This window comes from Ambystoma mexicanum, chromosome 3p (assembly GCF_040938575.1).
Source record: "Ambystoma mexicanum isolate Mex_15411 chromosome 3p, UKY_AmexF1_1, whole genome shotgun sequence".
NCBI lineage: Eukaryota > Metazoa > Chordata > Amphibia > Caudata > Ambystomatidae > Ambystoma > Ambystoma mexicanum.
The window spans coordinates 761,397,767-761,415,709 of record NC_090925.1 but is presented as its reverse complement, the minus strand read 5'-3'; the positions used below and the strand labels follow the sequence as shown (position 1 = coordinate 761,415,709).

Genomic DNA, 17,943 nt, shown 5'->3' with positions numbered 1-17,943 from the left:
CGCCCCGCTTCTACCCACAAAGCTCTATTGATATTTTTGAAACCGTAGCCAGCCGAGCAGTGGCATCGGACAGAGCTCTACTGATTTCAGGAGGAAGTTTAAGGGGAAAGAACATCTTTTAATAGGCGTAAAGTATCCCTATTGGCAAAGCAAATTACTTTTTTACTCCCTGAAAAATATTTTTCGATTCCATGTAGGGAGTAAAAGAACATCAGAGCCCTACTTGCAAACCTGACATAGGAAATGAAATGAAATGGCAGGGCACATAATACAGTCTATAGTTTTGCCCACCCTTCCTCACCACAGCCTAGAGAAAATTCAACAAGAGCCTTACTGAGGCTTCTTATGGAGCATGTGGATATGGAGCATATGGAAGGGAAGCAGATGCATTTTCCTTTTCTGTTAATAGCAGCATTCTCAGAGGTACAGCAATTTGAGTTCCATCTTAACTAGGGACCCCTCTTCTGCAATTGACTGTTCTCAGTTAAACAAGATGTATGGGGATGCTAAGGGCACTAAACACAGACCACGTGATTATATGGGGAAAGCGCTGTGCTAATGAGCATAGAAAGAAACAGAAGTTGCAGTTTCTTGGACTGCCCCTAGAGTTTCCTATCCTTCAGCAAACAAACACATTTAATTCACTGTTCTCTACTGCTGAAACATCTGACTTGGTTTTTGAAAGTTGCTGATTTGTGTTCCACCCCCAAGGAGCGTTCTCCTGGGTCCAACCCCCAGCCCCTCCCCTTTCCCCCCACAGGCAAGGCAATTCACAGCTCATGTGCTAGCCTCCAATACTAGTTGGCAGGGCTCTGTAAAAAGTGAGGGATTTTAGCTGTAAACACTCACTAGTATGTTTGCATGCCCACAATACTTTGCAAGCAAAACATGTTTAAAGCTTCACTGTGCTTGTATGGGCAGTTTAAGAAAATGTCACGAATCTGCATGTACACAATTATTTTGCAGTCCATATAAGATTATATGCAACATACCCCACCATAATATTATTGGGTAGGATTATACAAGTGCTCAGTGAAACCTTTTCTCTTTTATAACAGAGTCTTCATATAATTTGTTAAGGCCCATGCCCAAGGGAACTCTGAAAACCTGGAAAGGATGCATATGTACAAAAAATAGGAAGCATGGGGGGAGGTTACACACCCAAGTAGCCTGCTTACTGACAGTCCGTATCGGATGTTTGTGCTCACAGTTGGGTTACATAGTGTGGATGACGCTTTTGCTAAGGCACCATGAGTATCACAAATTCTGGTGCCTGAATGTTATTCATATTACAACAAACATAAAACAAGTGGAAGTAGGTACAACATTTGTAACGTTTCTCAGAGCCAACTTGGGCAGAGTCAAGGTTGTCCTGTAATATCTAAATGTGGACTGGAGCAGAGGTTGGAGCCATAAGGTACAAGTGTGGTAGAGTCAAATATTGGAGGCATGGTGGGGAGTGGAAGACTATTTGACTGATGTATGTTGGCTTATCTGAGCTATACCGTCTGTTCATGGAGCCACTTTTTCATATTTGTTTTACCCTCTTGAGACTGTGTTCCCTTTTAGGATTTTGAGGTTTTTAAGGTTACACTTTCATAGTAGCGTAATGGAAATAGACTACCAGAATATCAAGACTAGTTTGAATAATCTAGTTTTATTAGGAGAGAAAGCAAATGCCAGATAACTGCTGTGGCTTGTGCCTTATTCATTCTTAAGGATGGGAATTGTCTGTGTGCGCTGCTAAAGTTCTTCTGAGCGGCACTGGAAGGAAGGAAGCTGGGTAAGCGCACATGTGCACAGCTTAGAGGGAACATTGGTGGGTCATAAAGACGGTCGCCCACGGGTACTGCAGGAATTCGCCCAACCTCCACAATTCAGACCGCCGCGCCCACGGGTACTGCATGGAATTCGCCCAACCTCCACAATTCAGACCGCCGCGCTCACGGCGCCTTTCACCGAACCATCTGGAGATCCTGAACCAAGAGGTGGAAGCGCTGCTGGGAAAGGACGCCATAGAAGCCGTCCCTATTCTTCAGGTAAACAAGGGTATTTATTCAATGTATTTCCTTGTACCCAAAAAGGATCTCACCATGCACCCTGTTCTAGATCTGCGCCCAGCGAACAAGTTTATAAAACCCCAGAAGTTTCGCATGGTAACACTGCATCAGGTGATTCCATTGCTGAAACAAGGGAATTACATGGCAACATTGGACATGAAAGATGCATACTTTCATATTTCAATGTTGCCGGCGCACAGAAAATACCTGAGGTTCATGATCCAGGACAGGCATTACCAGTTCAAGGTATCCCCCTTCGGCATCGCTTGGGCTCCTAGGGTGGTTACTAAAGTCCTGGCAATGCGGCGGCACACCTGCGCAGACTATCAGTCCCAGTTTACCCTTACCTCGACGACTGGCTCATTACGGGGGACTCGTTCGATGTTTGTTTTTCGAACACCGAAAAAACAGTCGATCTCCTGTTCAGTCTGGGTTTCTCAATCAACGAAAAGAAATCCAGTTTAGTCCCCAGTCAAATAAAACAATTTCTGGGAGCTCTAATTCGGAAGAAGGTCGGTCTCGTCTTCCCCTCCAACGAGAGGGTTCAGAACATGCTTTTTCAGATCCCTCCATATGTAGTCAGTCGGAAGGTAACGATGCGCAAAGCCATGCGCTTGCTAGGAATGATGGCGATGTGCATATACTTGGTTTCCCACGTGCGGCTGCGCATGTGTCCCATGCAAGAGTGGCTCAACAGCCAGTGGTGTCAGGCCAGCGGACAATGGGAAGATCTGGTAGTTGTCTCGCCAGCCCTCGTTCTCTCTCTGCAGTGGTGGTCAAGAGAAAACCTCTTGAAGGGGAAGACCTTCACCACCCCTGCAGTGGAAGCCACTCTCACGACAGACGCATCTCTCACAGGGGTCGGGGGGGGGGACACCTGCTTCAGCAGACAGCGCACGGAGTTTGGTCCCCTCAAGTAGGGTCCAACCATATAAACTTACTGGAGCTATTGGCGGTGTTCAAAGCACTGAAGGTCTTTCAGATGCAACTGCAAAGGAAGACAGTGCTGATCCTAACGGACAGCACTACAGCAATGTATTACCTGAACAAACAGGGGGGCACTCACTCTCCAGGGCTATCCAAGCTGTCCCAAAACATTTGGATATGGGCTCTCAAACACAAGATGTTTTTGTTGTCCCAACATGTTCCAGGGGAACTCCATCTTCTGGCAGACATACTCAGTAGATATTTTCCTCTGCCAGAAGAATACGCATGGCGGCTACACAAAGACATTGTATCCAACGTCTTGGCAGAATGGGGCTTCCCAGAGATCGACTTATTCGCTACTCAGGAGAACGCCCAATGCCAAGACTACGCCTCCAGGTACCCCCAGAACCGATCCAAGGGCAACATTCTCTGGATAACATGAAAGGGGAAATTTGTCTACGCTCCCCCCTCCCCCCCCCCCGCCCCAATTCCCCATCTCGAAAACAAGAAAGTGCACAAGTTGCACCAGGAACCAGTTACCATGATACTGGTGGCCCCCTTGTGAGCCCGCCAACCCTGGTTCGCTCACCTGATGGAAATGTCCCTCTCCCCACCAGTAAAACTACCCTGCCCGTACAACATGTTGTCTCAGGACAGGGGGGGGGGACCCTACACCCATAAACCCTGAATTTAGCAGCTTGGCTCTTGAGATCATAGAGTTTGGACACCTGCAACTCCCTCAGAGGTGCATGGACATACTCAGGGAAGTGAGAAAACAGAATATGCGTTATTGCTATGCCAGCAAATGGAAACGTTTTGTCATCTGGTGCAATTCCAAGGGCGTCGATCCCACCGATTGCTCACCCACACACATTGTGCTGTATCTAACCCATCTGTTGGACACTGGGTTAGTCTTCAATTCCCTAAAGGTTCATCTAGCTGCTCTGTCAGCCTACACCACTTCACAACAAAAGGTGCCGTGGTGGAAAATACCGGTGATTAAAGCCTTTATGGAAGGGGTAAAGAGGATTTATCCTCCCATTTCTCACCCAGCCCCTGGATGGGATCTGAATGAGGTTTTGACCAGGCTCATGGGAGCTCCCTTTGAGCCTATGCTTAAAGCAAGTCTGAAAGACCTGACTTATAAAACAGCCTTCCTAGTGGCTATCACTTCTATCAGAAGGGTTAGCGAACTACAGCCTCTTTCTGTTCTAGACCACTTTGTTACAGTCCACAAAGATAAGGTAGTTCTGCGCACACATCCCAGATTTGCGCCTAAATTCATCTCAAAGTTCCATGTGAACCAATCGATCGAACTACCCACTTTCTTCCAGAACCCTACTAACATGGCAGAAAGAAGCCTACACACACTCTATATATGCACAGGGCAGTCATGTTTTACCTGGAAAGAACGAAACCACTGAGGAAGACTAAACAGTTCTTCGTTTCAGTGGCAGCTGGTAGAGAAGGGGATCCTGTCTCTAAATCCGCTATCACAAGGTGGATTGTCAAATGCATCACACTATGTTACACTCTTGCTAAGGGAGAACTGCCCTTCAAGCCTAGAGCACATTCTACTCGAGGCACCGGGGCATCCATAGCATTCATTGCAAATGTTCCCCTCGAGTCCATTTGCAAAGCGGCGACCTGGAGTTCTCTACACGCCTTTACAAAACACTATTGCCTAGACACTCATTCTAGGTCTGATTCTCAGGTGGAACAAGCAGTACGAAGACCTCTTTTCTCTACTGTTCCTTCTCACAACCTACCTCCAACTCCGGGTACTGCTCGCTAGTCTATGCACAGCATGTGATTCTAAGCAGATTAACAAACATCAGAAGACATGCATTACTCACCGTAATAGCATTTCTGATGATTGTATCTGCTTGGATTCACATGCGCCCTCCCTACCTCCCCACTCGGGGTGGTAGGAACATAGACGTCTTACTACTTTCTCTCTTTGTGTATTCACTCACTATAGCCTTGGGCTCCCTCATAGCAGAAAAAATACGATCGGAGGGACCTCGGCGCGTGAGGGATTTTGGGTACACTACACGTCACGATGGGGATTGTGTTACGGACACGCCTATTCCGACGTCCCTTTTCGGTACCCGAAAGACAAGATGTAATACTCTGCGGTTACCACTGGATGTCGGACCATATGCAGAGCATGTGAATCTAAACCGATACAATCATCAGAAATGCTATTACGGTGAGTAATGCATATCATTAGCTCTCTTGCTCTCATTCCTGTCCCCAATACACTGAATAGAAAAGCATTGTACACTTGAAATGCAAGAATTCACTGACTATCATCTAGATTATAACTAAGGCTTCCGGTTTTATGGTATTTATTTTTCTGCAATTTTATTAGCTTTTTTTCTGTATTTATCCACATTTATTTTTTGACATACAAATATTATTCGCAACCAGTATTTTTCCGCATTTATTCTAATTAAAGAATGCATTTATTATCGCACACTTACGGCCATATAGGAAAGAAATGCTAGCTCAATTTTATCCATAACAACAAACGGTTGCTAGAGATACTTCTGCTGCTTTAAGTTATATGCTGTCAGCAATTTAAAGAACTGTAATGCTATTTTCATACCACTTTTGCACTCTGCATGCTGCCAATCTGCAATGCGATTGCCCTGCGTTGTATGAGTGATAACCAGACAGGAAGACCTGTTCTGTTTTCTTTACATTTTTATAAATGAATACAGACAGAAAGCAGATTGATTTCCGTCTGTATTTGTGTAAAATTCAGTAAAAATGGAAAACTGCAAGCCTTAATTATAACAGTCTCATTATGGCCGTTTATTGACCCAAAACAAAAGCATACATAAGTGAATAAAAGATCAAATAAATCACTGTTGTTAAAGCTGTAAACCAGTTCATTTTGCCAAGAACTTCACTGGACAGCTTTCAAACCAGGTTGGCAGAGAGAATCTTCACAACGGAACCGACCGGAAAAGATGCGTCCACCTTTTCTCCATCCCTGAAGCCTTTTCTCTGACAGCCTAATCCGGTGTTCTCCATTTAGAACATTACACACATGCGTGGTCATGAATCCTGTTCTATGGAAGCTGAACTACTGCTATATTGTAACAACCAACATCCCCCTCCCCACCCCCTTTGTGTGGTCTCAGTTTCTGGTCTCCCTCAGAGCTGCTGTGGTATCTTCCCCCGAAGGTTTGGCATGCTTGCCACCGCACCAAATTCCCCCTCCACCCCGATGAATGAGGTTTTCTCTGCTCATTCAAGGCGTTGCCAGCTGTGCGGGGGGTGGCTAGGTTTGGGTCTCTGAATGAAAGTGTGAGTGGCCTTTATGTTATGGATAGGTGTGTCACCTCCTGGTATTCTGTCTTTCTCTTTCATTCTCTCTTTCTCTCTTTCTTTCTCTCTTTCTCTCTTTCTCGCTCTTTCTCTTTCTTTCTCGCTCTCTCTCTCTTTCTTTCTTTCTCTCTCTTTCTCTCTTTCTCTTTCTTTCTCTTTCTTTCTCTCTCTTTCTCGCTCTTTCTCTTTCTTTCTCGCTCTCTCTCTTTCTCTCTCTTTCTCTTCTCTTACTCTCTTCTCTATTCTATGGGGGGAAGCTCAGGATTTCAAGCAGTTCATTCTCCATAGAGGATGTAATATGTAGCTCAAAGATGACTACCTTCCAAAACGAATGTTTCTTAATTATCTCAATTCTCATCTGCATTCTATGTGGTGTTTTTTTTTTCTCTCTAAACAGAATTTTTTCCAGTCTGCACGTTTCTGGCGAACGTAAGTAAAGCTAAACTTATTTCTTCATTATGTCATCCAGAGGTCTCATATGGTGCTCACTATTGTCCCTCATGGCACCTAGATTGTCTTCCCTCTTTCCCAGGGCGATTTTCCTTCTTGCTCCAAGATCACCCAGTACACCCGTCCCCGCAACGCAGAGCTTCTATCTACTCCAGAGCAGCTCCCCTCGACTTGGCTCCAGTGCCCCCCCTTCTGATGGACTGAGGCCCGAAACCCCCACCCTGTTGAACCCAGACCCAGAGCCCCCTCCCTCCCCTTTGGCCCTGTCTCCAGAGGTTCCCTCTCCTGGTTGGCCCTGGCCCCATAGGTGTCCCTTCTAACCCTCCTCCATTGGCCCTGCCCCCAAAGGACCCTCTCTCCCTGTTTGTCCCATCTCCAGAGATGTGTGTCCCCAAGCCCAGAGCTTCCTAAACCTGCACCCCTGCTTCCAACAAGCCTACTCCCAGAACTTGTGCTCTAAGTTAGAACTGTGCATCCTATCTGCAGTTCCTTCCCTTCCTGCCACCAGGGCCGCGCCCTTAGCCCAGCTGTGATATAAATACTATTTTTCCATTCTCCTACACGCAACGACCTCTTTCACTCTGCTTTAGCCGCCCCATGTTTTATTTTTTCTTTCCTCCTTAAGTAGTCACTCTCTCCTTGCAGTCCTTCCCCACATTTTTCTCCGGACAGCCTTAAAACAATCTTCACCAAAAAATATTTAACAATGGAAGCCTGAAAAATGTCTTAAAATCGCCACATGATTGAAACGCCTTTCTATTTCACACCTGGATAAGATTCCAAGATACTTGTATAGTTGGTATGCTTTTAAATGACTGGGGATTAATGTATCTTCATTATTGAAAGCCTATGTATCACACAGTTGTCATGTGATGGACATATGCCCTTTTTCAATCATAAAAGCTAGGCACTTTTTCCCTGATTTGTGTTACTCAGTGTAGACTAATGCCTTTTATTCTCATTTAATTAAAGAGCATCAAGATTAATGAAAGTCTGGTGAAGAGCATACAATCTTCAAATGACTGAAATTACGTTTTTTTTAAAACAATTTCAGGTTTCTAGGCTATGACTAAAAATGGTAGATGGGTTAGCCGATACAAATAGTTCATGTATCTTCTCTATGCACTTTCTCTTTTTTTTCCATCGCTGCAATTCATGTCAACTTTGTAATGTGCTGTGTCCAGATTTCTGCACAGGTTGCTTTCGCTCGAGTCTGGAGTTCCTCTCCATATCCCAGGAGGCTCTCTGCAAAGCAGCTGAGTGTGGTCTCTTGCCATCTATTGTTTATATAAGTCCTTGGATCACCAAATAGGGTTTGCTGCAGACATTTAATGTGTCTCAGATTATCGTTACATTGCAGGGGACCTGGATCAATGAGCTCTAGTTACACTGTGTCTGCCTGGTAGATACCTTTAAACATACTTAACTCTCTGATTGGTACTTCTTGTGGTACTAATACCTTGGATGCCCAGACACGTGCGGGATTAGTGGACATACATAACAACTGCCATTTACAGTTTCTCTCCCTACCGCACTCCTATCCATATAGCAACTGTTGGTCATCTCAGGGTTTTGCACATCTTCAATGGCATCAAGGCCAGCCCATGATGTTCATCATACTTTGCCCTTCGTGCTTGCTGTTCTATTCGCTTTTGTGGGCCAATGGGTTTGCTCACAAATAGTTTACTGCTAATATCAGTGCTTATGTTACAAATATTATTTTAAAAAACAAATGGGAATTATTTATCTAATATCATACTCACACTTATACATACAGGTGTAATTGTTATGTTCTTGTTTGTATGCTCATTAATATTGTTATGCAGATTTGCAAAAATGTTTTATGGTGTTAGTATATGCCCCCTCTCCTCCTCCTCCTCCTCCTCTTTTATATGACCTCCTAATATAAAAGATGCTCCCCCAGTACATTCCTAAAATACACATTTGAATGCTTAATAATCCTGCAATAAAATGCATGCCACACATGAGTATGAACATCTAGGAGAAATCTCATAGCTAACACGTTTTCTTTTTTTTTTCTTTTTTTTTTTATTTTCATTCAGTTTTTACAAACTTTTTGAAAACTTTTTAAACACCATAACTTACTAAAAAACACTTTTAGAATACATAAAATTGAGTCCAAAAACAAAAATAGGAAGTATAACTAAATGGCAAACTTTCTCTTAGCTTAGCACAAATGGACCTTGGTATTTCTCCATTCGGGAGAATCCTCTAATTCTCGTTTATTTCTGTACTCTTTACACCTTCCGTTTTCAGATCTATGCGTATATAATAAATGGCTTTCTTGTTCAGTGTCTTCACTATTCACCAAGTCAATTGTTTGCGATTGTCTTATCCTCACAATATGGAGAAGTCTCCTCCAACCGAATTTGCATTTGATCAAGGAATCGCATCGTTGCAATCAGCAGGGATTTACTTTCGCCAATGTGAAGATGTATCCACCATTCTTCCAGACCATACGACAGGACTCTACTCCTCTCCTTCCTTAAGCAATTTTCTCGTTGAACTTTAAGTTCGGGGCAACGCAGGACCAGATGTTTTAAGTTTTCGTCTTCCTCTGCGCGGAACCTACATTTAGAGTTTCCAGCCGCAATCTTCCTTCGATGGATTAGGATCTCTTTGGTTTCATAGATGTTTAGGCGTAATTTTAAGTATAGTCTTCGTAATCGTTTACACAGTGATAGCGTTAGATATTTCGAGAGTGTGTTGCGTCTTTTGGCTTCAGGTGGAGTGTTTAGCATACACTTATGCGAAGATCTTTTTTCGTTGATTTCTATCCAGTCCCAGTCTAATAGTTTTCGTTTTACTAGATCTGGATTCTGCCATAAAGTATCTTCGTCTGAACCCAATTGTGCTAGAATTTCTTTGCACTGGCGCTTCCACTCACACAATGCTGATTTTCCTTGTCCTTTATCTTCTATCAAAAATGTAACGGAGGGTAAGTTTGCTACTTCGTGTGTTTTCCTGAACAGAGCCAGTTTGTTCCAGGTGATTCTCGCGTTAAGAGTGGAGATTCCTATCTCAAACAGTACACATGCTGTAGGTGTGCTTAGTGGGATCTGGAGAATCCTTTTCCAAAAGATGCTTTCGCAACGGGCCCATATTTTGTAATCACACCCAAACATATTCTCGGCACCATAGGTGAAAATTGGACTTACTTTACTCTGGTAAAATCTTCTTACCGCTTCATAAGAAAATTTGCCATATTTTTGCTGTAAAATGGTACCCTGTGCTGTTAAGTTGCAGCTATTTAGGAGTTTTTTTATCATTGGGGTGTCATTTATGCTGGAGTTAATCATGGTTCCTAAATATCTTGTGTGCAGCACCTTGTTCAATTTATGTGTTCCTATTGACCAAGTTGTTTTTTTTTTACTTGCAGTTCTTCCTCTTCAAGTAAAAAAAACAACAACTTGGTCAATAGGAACAAATAAATTAAACACGTTTTTTAATATACACTGAAGTGTCTGAAGCCGCTGATTCCTTAGTCTTCTCACCTAAAGGGGGGAAAAAAGAAAAGAATGCACACAAAAGCTAGGGCGGGGGAGATGGGAGAGAGAGAGAGAGAGAGATGGATGGATAGATGGAGAGAGAGAGCTAAAAACGTAAAATATGTATGTAGCGTGTGTGCGCACTAATGAAATAAGGGCCCTTATAGATTACTGCTGAGGTGTACAAACAATATCAAGTGTTTTTAAGGCGATTGTGAAATGTTTGGGGTGCCCTGTGGGCGTCAGAAAGGTGCATCCAATAACAAAGCCCCTTCACCTTTACAGCAAGGGGAGTGGAAAACGCCACTTCGTAGGGACCATGAAATCTGGGGTTATTCCATTTCCTAACAAAGCTCATTACTTAAAAGAGCTCTCCAGGCAGCAGCGGTTGGGGAACCAGTCGCAGTTGTTTGCAGTGTCCGATGTGTCTTCTGGTCCGGCCGGTGCAATTGGCCAGGTGCAAAGCTTAGTTTGCTCTTGAGGAGGCTGTTGATCCTCTCCACAATGCTGTTTGCTTGGGAGGGATAAATGGAACACATCCGATGCTTTAAGCCATGTAGTGCTGTGATCTCTTTGAAGAGCTAATTGAAAAAATGGGTGATGTTATCGGACCTTAACACATCACACGCAGTGATGTGCTCTTCAATATGGGGCACAAACCAATCTTCTTGTATGTCAGCTGCAATGTGTGTTGCTTTGTGCGTGGGAGGGGTGGTGGAGTTAGTTTACATCCATTCACCTTGCAGTCAATGGGGTACTATAAATGGTCACTGGCAGCAGAGTCTCTGCTCAAGGGTAAGTGATTGTCATTACACCAATCACAGGTGTTCTAGCCTCTCAAATCAACAATTAAAACATCCAAAACCTGACTCTCCAGGAAGTGCAAGCACTGTTCAAAAACAAACAAATGAAAGTTACATTGGTGATTGAAATAAAAACTCAGCAAAACGTGTGCCTGTGATAATCCAGATAGGTATTTAACTTCATGTAGTGCTTCATAAATGGTTCATCCAACATCTAGGTAATGTGATTATTATACCTCAGTCGATACTCCATTAACCGACCTCTGAAGGATGTTAGCCAATAAGATAGCTCAGCTGGTTGAGCACTCATTGCCGCAATCTATGCGTGATCTGTAGGTTGCAGGTTCGAATCCCGGCAACTCAGCCTTTCATCCTTTCAAGGTCGATAAAGGAGTAACGACTTTGGTTTGGTGATAATTGTGATAAATATGTTCTATGTACAGCGCTTTGCCAAAAGCCCTATATAAATAACCACTTGACCGTTAGATCAGATATAGAATTTAACATGGAGTCTTTGCCTCTCTGCACTGTTGTATCATAACATGTTTGCTTTACTATGTAATTGGCTAGGTTTTTGTGATTTCAACATTGAAATCTATACAGCAGAGATCAAATGGCCAGACCATAGAGAAATAATGAAAGGCGTATTCTGTCACAGTGCAGAAAGCTGCCGTACGGTAATGATTTCCATACAGTTTGTGCATGCATCGGCTGGATGTCACATACATTTTACTCTCTTGCAAATGAGAAAAGTAATTCTTACTCTCTTAACATCATATTTACTCTCAAAGTTTAAAAACAGGGAGTAAAATACTCCCACCTCAAAATCTTCTCTGGAGCACTGGTCCCATGTATTAAGTTGGGGAGAGCAGAGGGGAGCCACTGATGTGTATTTCTGAGTTTAAGTAGTACATGAGGTAGTGTCACACTGCAGTGGATCGGAATGTGAAAGGAGTGGATGGTGGTTTGGAGAGGGATTTCATCATGTTGAATAGTTTCTGTGTATGATTGGTGGCAGATTGGATTTCTTGGAGGTAATGGGTGGCTTTGGCATTGTATAATGGCTGTTTTGTATTTGTTGTGGCAGTGTTTGGGTGGTGTTTTGGTGTCGGGGCATGGGCCCTTTCTAGGTGTCTGGCTTCGTGTTTGATATTTTATTTCTATCGTGCTCATACATAGGTCAGAGCGCGGCAAGGAAAGGGGGAACAGGGGAGAACAAAACAACAATCTTACCAGACCCATTTGACATTGAGAACGCGCAAGTGCATGGGAGATGGGGAGGGGAAAAGTTCATGGAAGGGGGGGGGAGAAATGGAGTGTGTGGAGCAAGGAGAAACAGATAAATAATAATTAATAAAGGCAACAAACAGTAGTAGTGCAGCCAGCAAGTGGCAAGTGCTGGGTTTAAGGCAACAGACCGGGTAGGTCTGATAAGTGCAGGAACAAAAAGGGGAGGGGAGCTGTATGGGTACAGATACAGCCCCCAGTGCAGGAGGGTGGCAGGGTGAGCAGGTACCTGGGCCCGGAGGACAGAGGACAGAGGGTGGCCAGGTGCACGGTGCAGAGAGAGAACAGATCAGCAGGGGGAGAGAGGGGGTGAAGGCAGAAGCAAAGAGGAAGGTCTTGAGGTGCTTCCGGAACCGTAGATGGTTCTTCTCAAGTTTTAGAGTGGCAGGGAGGCTGTTCCAGAGGGAGGCCCCAGCCGAAGACCGAGATCTACCCCAGCTTGTTTCTTTGAAAAACGACTGACCCTGAGGGAGTTAGAGGTAGAGGAGCGAAGAGCTCGAGAGGGGAGGTATTTGCGGAGGGATAGCTGAAGGTATTTTGGTCCCAGGCACGAGGCAACTGTTTAACCATGGTTGATTGTTGTTGCTGCGATTTTTGGGTGTTTGTCAGGGGGACAATTTTGTCAAGTGCTTGTGTAGTGATGTAATTGTTGAGAATCGAGGGAGGTGTGTTTGGGGAGGCAGGGTTGGTATGAGTGGTGCTAAGGCTGTGTCTTTAATGCATTTGATTTGGCTGGATGGGAGGTTGGGGGATGTGTTTGATTTTAGGGGGATAGGGGGCTCCTGTGTGGTAGAGTGAGTGTGAAGGGGATTGCAAAGTGATCTGACCACGACACCCAGATCCGATTTTCCATGGAGACATGATTTTTGCAGTAAATCAAAAGGTCCAGGGTGTTGCAAGCTGTGTGTGTGGAGTAGATGATGAGTTGTAAGAGGTGATAGGCGGGCGAGTTGAGTGAGGGGTTGCTATTCTTGGCTGAAGATGTTTTAGTGCTTCCTGGGTTTGTTCTCGATTGTCTGCTCTCTGTGTAGTCAGTGAGACGACCCTGCCTTGGAACCTGCAGTATACCTGTAAGCAGAACTTCCTTGACCCCCTTCCTCACCATCTGAGCGCACCCGACATCTTTGCCTGCTTCCTGGCAAGAGTATGTGTGTGCAGACCGGAATGTGAACCACTGCATTTGTCCTCTTTGCCAAGTGGGCGATCAAGCCGCCCTTGTAGTGCTAACAAGCCTGCCCAAACCTCTGTTGCATCTTCTACACCTTGAGCTATACATTTTGGCGCCTCGTATCAATTCAGCAGTGTTCTTAAACACTGTTCTAAAGACTCGGCGTGCTCCACTCCACCACTTACCAGAGCTAGCTCTGATTTACTTACCCCTACTTTCATGTGATTGGCACTCGAAATCTCTATTGTGACCTTTTGGTGCATTGTTGATTCATTTACTTGCTGTGTGTTTTACAAGGTAATTGATAATTCTGTACACGTTATTTGATATTGTTGCAGAAGGTTGGACTGCAAACTATCTGGCCCCACTCCCCGACTTCTGACAATAAGGCTAAATTAACAGAACTCTCCAAACACTATAAAAAAGAAATAACCGACACAAAAAAACATATTCAATGATAGAATTGCAAAAGCTAGCTCCAATACTAAGGAACTGTTTTCCACCCTCCGGGAAATGGAAGCCCCAATTCCACCGGCAGACACTGCCCCAAGGATACGCCATGGTGTACCGCAATTCAAAAAACCCTCCGAAATAAAATTACTACGCTCCAAGCAGAAAATAGCAATTAAAAAAGCCTCTCTGTCCTCCTCTGAGCAACATCCATCACCTGACACAGGGCGTAACACAACTACACCATTTACCTTTAAAGAAATTTCTATCCTTGACACAGAAAAAATCATTCTCTCTTTAAAACCTTCAAACTGCAAGGGCGACAGCTGCCCGGCACAAATTATAAAGGATGCTGCTAGAGACCTGGCCCCGTTTATCTCCAAGCTCATTAACGCTTATTTTAAAACTAATTCAGTACCCAATAACCTCAAAGAATCTTGGGTCCTCCCCTGCTTAAAAAGCAAACACTAGACCCCACTATCCCCACTAACTACAGACCTATCACCACTGTCCCCTTTCTACTCAAAATTATTGATAGGGGGGCATATATTCAAATTCAGGAATACCTAGAAGTTAATCGGCTACTAGGATCACGACAGTCTGGCTTCCGCCCACTCCACGGAACGGAAACTGCCCTGCTAGACCTCAAGACTCAAATTGACGAGTTGAAGGACAAGGGACAAACTGCTATGTTACTTCTCCTGGACCTCCCTGAAGCGTTCGACCAAGTGGATCATGCAGTTTTATGCAACCACCTTAGGTCGGCGGTGCACTTTTCAGGGGAAGCTATAGCCTGGGTCCAATCCTTCCTGGCTAACAGGACAATGCAAGTCTTTTCCCCATTAACAGCTGCTGACCCAATTCAAATCGCCTGTGGAGTACCCCAAGGATCCTGTGTCTCACCTACTATGTACAACATCTTTACTAAGCCTCTGTTTGACCAATTGGACAGACTGGGTATCACCTACACAAATTATGCAGATGATATCCAGATCCTTATCCCCCTTTCGGCAACTTTTTGGAGGACACAGCCTTAGTAAACAAAGTATACCTCCTCATTCAGGCATGGATGGCATCTCGTGGCCTCTGCCTGAATGAGGATAAAACCGAGATACTAATCCTAGGCTCTGAAGCAAACATAAAAAAACTTAGCCTTAGCTATACCGCCTTCAATATTGACAACAATCTCATCAAAGTGATGCCTGTGGTCAAGACACTAGGTTTCTATCTTGATGCCACTCTCTCGCTTAAGAAACAAATCAATTCCCTCGCATCTTCCACAGCCTATACCTGTAAGCTCATCCGAGCATGCAGACCATTTCTCACTACCTCGAGTTGCATCACCCTGGCCAATGCTCTCGTAATGTCGAGACTAGACTATTGTAATGCTCTCGAATCAGGTGCCAACAAAAATATCATTGACAAATTACAAAGAATGCAAAATAATGCCGTAAGAGCAGCCTTGAATATTCCTATGAGAGAAAACATCTCGGAGGCTAGAAGAGAGATTCATTGGCTAAAAATATCTGATAGGATACCTCTAAAAACCACTTCCCTCACCTCTAAATGTTTAAACAACTTAGCCCCACCCTACTTTGCTGATAGGATAAACAGAAGATCGTCCACACGCCCATCAAGAGCAGCCAATGCCCATACCTTGGAAGTACCCAGATTTAAACGTGTTACATTGGGAGGATCTAGCTTCCCAGTTACTGCAGCTCAAACTTGGAATGCATTACCGTATGACCTTGGAAGGGAACAGCCTTATCCCAAATTTAGACTCAATGCAATCAAATGGCTACGCACGAATGACAGTTAGCCTAACTCTCGTTACCTGCACTGCTGTCTCTGCTGTATCTTTCTTACCGTGCTTCCTTACGCCATTGTAACTATCCTGGCAGTACTTATTCTCCAACTGTGTTGTATATTATATGATTCATTGTACTTACTCTGTAACTAAGCTTAAGTTGTCTTGACCTCTGCTGCGCCAGAATGCCCATGGGTTTGGTGCGCAATAACAAATAAACAAACTTGTCAATATGAAATAAGAAAGATCAACTGTGTTACTTTTCCCATTAGGTGTAGCTAGAGTTCTGGGCTGTACCATGTTTGGGGCTACTTTGCTCTTATGAATATAGGTCTGTGGTATTCAAACTTTGTTTTTAAAAACATCTAAAACTAGAACAGGTCGGGTCAGGGCAACGTGCAAAGAAACATTCTCACATTCATCTCATGGCTGTGGGAGTTGCAGGTTGTAACTCGTCAAGCAAAACGCCCCTTAAGGAAACAAATGGTGTCAGGTCCGCATGGATCTTTGAAAAGCGGTTTCCTATCTCAATCATCTTTACCCGTGCCTTGCAGCGCTGTACCTCTCGCTGCTCTTTGCCTCATGCTTCCCTGCTCCTTAACCCTTCCTTGATAATGACCCCCATGCACCTCCTTCTGCCACACACCCCAGTGCCTTTCTCCCTGTCCCTTACCTCTCCCATCATGCTTTTTTAATGCAGTTCCTACAGGCGCTCAGCTGCCCCAACCTTGCATGTTTCCAGCTAGTAACACTCCGATCCTTTCAGAACCTTCATATTGTGACAGATGTTCAGTCTGTCTGCTTCCTGTCGATTTCCCCCAATGCTTTAAATAACTATGTCCTGCACCAGGGGTCTCTGCTACCCAACCACTGGGTGCCACTTTCCAGCACTCTTCTTCTTCCCCTAGTCCCCTTCCATCACATTGCCAGTAGACATGCACTACTTCCTCACCACCGACTCAAGGGTGAGGGCACCTGGCACCCCATAGGATGAAGGCACTTATGGAATGTGGTGTTGTATGTTTGAGGATGATATGCCTCGCACAACCAGTCTCCCCTGCACTTGCTCGGCTGCATGCCACAAGGCCTAGTAGGACCGTTATTTTTGCTTACTACTGTTCTTTTTCCACCATTGTTTTATTACTCCCCTGTTCCCTACCCTTTTTGCCTAGAAACACCACTGGGTTGAATAGGCGCCTAACAAATGCTCCATAAATAAAAAGTAAATAAATAGCATCCACCTGCTTCCCTAAAACCACCCAAAGGTGCCATGAAAATGGTGCACACTGCAATACGACACGCCTCAGTAGCAATAGCCTAACATCAATGTATCTTTTACTTTCCACTGCAGAGTTGACTCAGTTGACGGGTGTGGCAGCCATTTTGCGTTTCCCTGTGGCGGACCTGTCCGAGGATGAATCCAGCTCTGATGACGACTGAGAACCAGGCGGGACGCCTGCTATCCAGCACTGGGTGCTAAGCAGTGATTAGACTTGTTCTCACGGACTTAGGAGCGGGCAGAGGTCTGGCACCCATGGACAGCACAAAGGACTTTACCTCCCTCAAGACTGTAATCAGAAAATCTCACTTTGACAGTGGGGACGATGCTAATTAAGAAAAATTTGAGAATTCAGTTATGAGTCGGTATTTTTTCTCCATTTTCAGTCGAGCGTGTTTTTTTTTTTGTTGATGAAACATTTTTCATTTGACCCTGAAAATCCATTAGGGAGAGGAGGAGGAGGAGGAGAAGGAGGAGGAGGTGGGGGAAAGGAGGGTCCACCAACATACTTTTCATATTAGAGGTGTATGGAAAACTGTAACATTATTTTTTTTCAATGGAACATGGAACAGCCATGCAGAACCCTGGCATCATGCATTTTAGTCTTGGCTAGGATTTGAAGGCAGAAGAGATGGATTTCCCCTGTTTAAACCATTCCCTCATTCTGCCTAAAGAACATCCACCTGCCGCATACAAATTCGCCATATGGAGAGCCAGAATGACGAGCAAACGTGTTGGTCAATCGGAAGGCCGGAATGCCCTGCACAGGAGCTGGAATGTTGCCATGTAAGCCCCTCAGCTTGCGCAGAACATTGCGACCTCCTGATCGGCTAAAATGGTTTCCCACATCCCGCTTCTGTCTTT

General features: G+C 44.5%; 1 protein-coding gene across 1 annotated transcript in view; it reads left to right on the top strand.

Moving 5' to 3' along the window:
- PELO (pelota mRNA surveillance and ribosome rescue factor) overlaps nt 1-17,433 on the top strand; it is a 240,600-nt gene extending 223,167 nt beyond the window's left edge. Inside the window, exons 12-13 of the mRNA XM_069651673.1 lie at nt 6,724-6,755; nt 17,152-17,433. Of these exons, the coding sequence (XP_069507774.1) occupies nt 6,724-6,755; nt 17,152-17,240 (121 nt within the window). The 3' untranslated portion in view covers nt 17,241-17,433. The remainder of the gene's footprint in view (nt 1-6,723; nt 6,756-17,151) is intronic.
- The last annotated feature ends 510 nt before the right edge of the window (nt 17,434-17,943 follow it).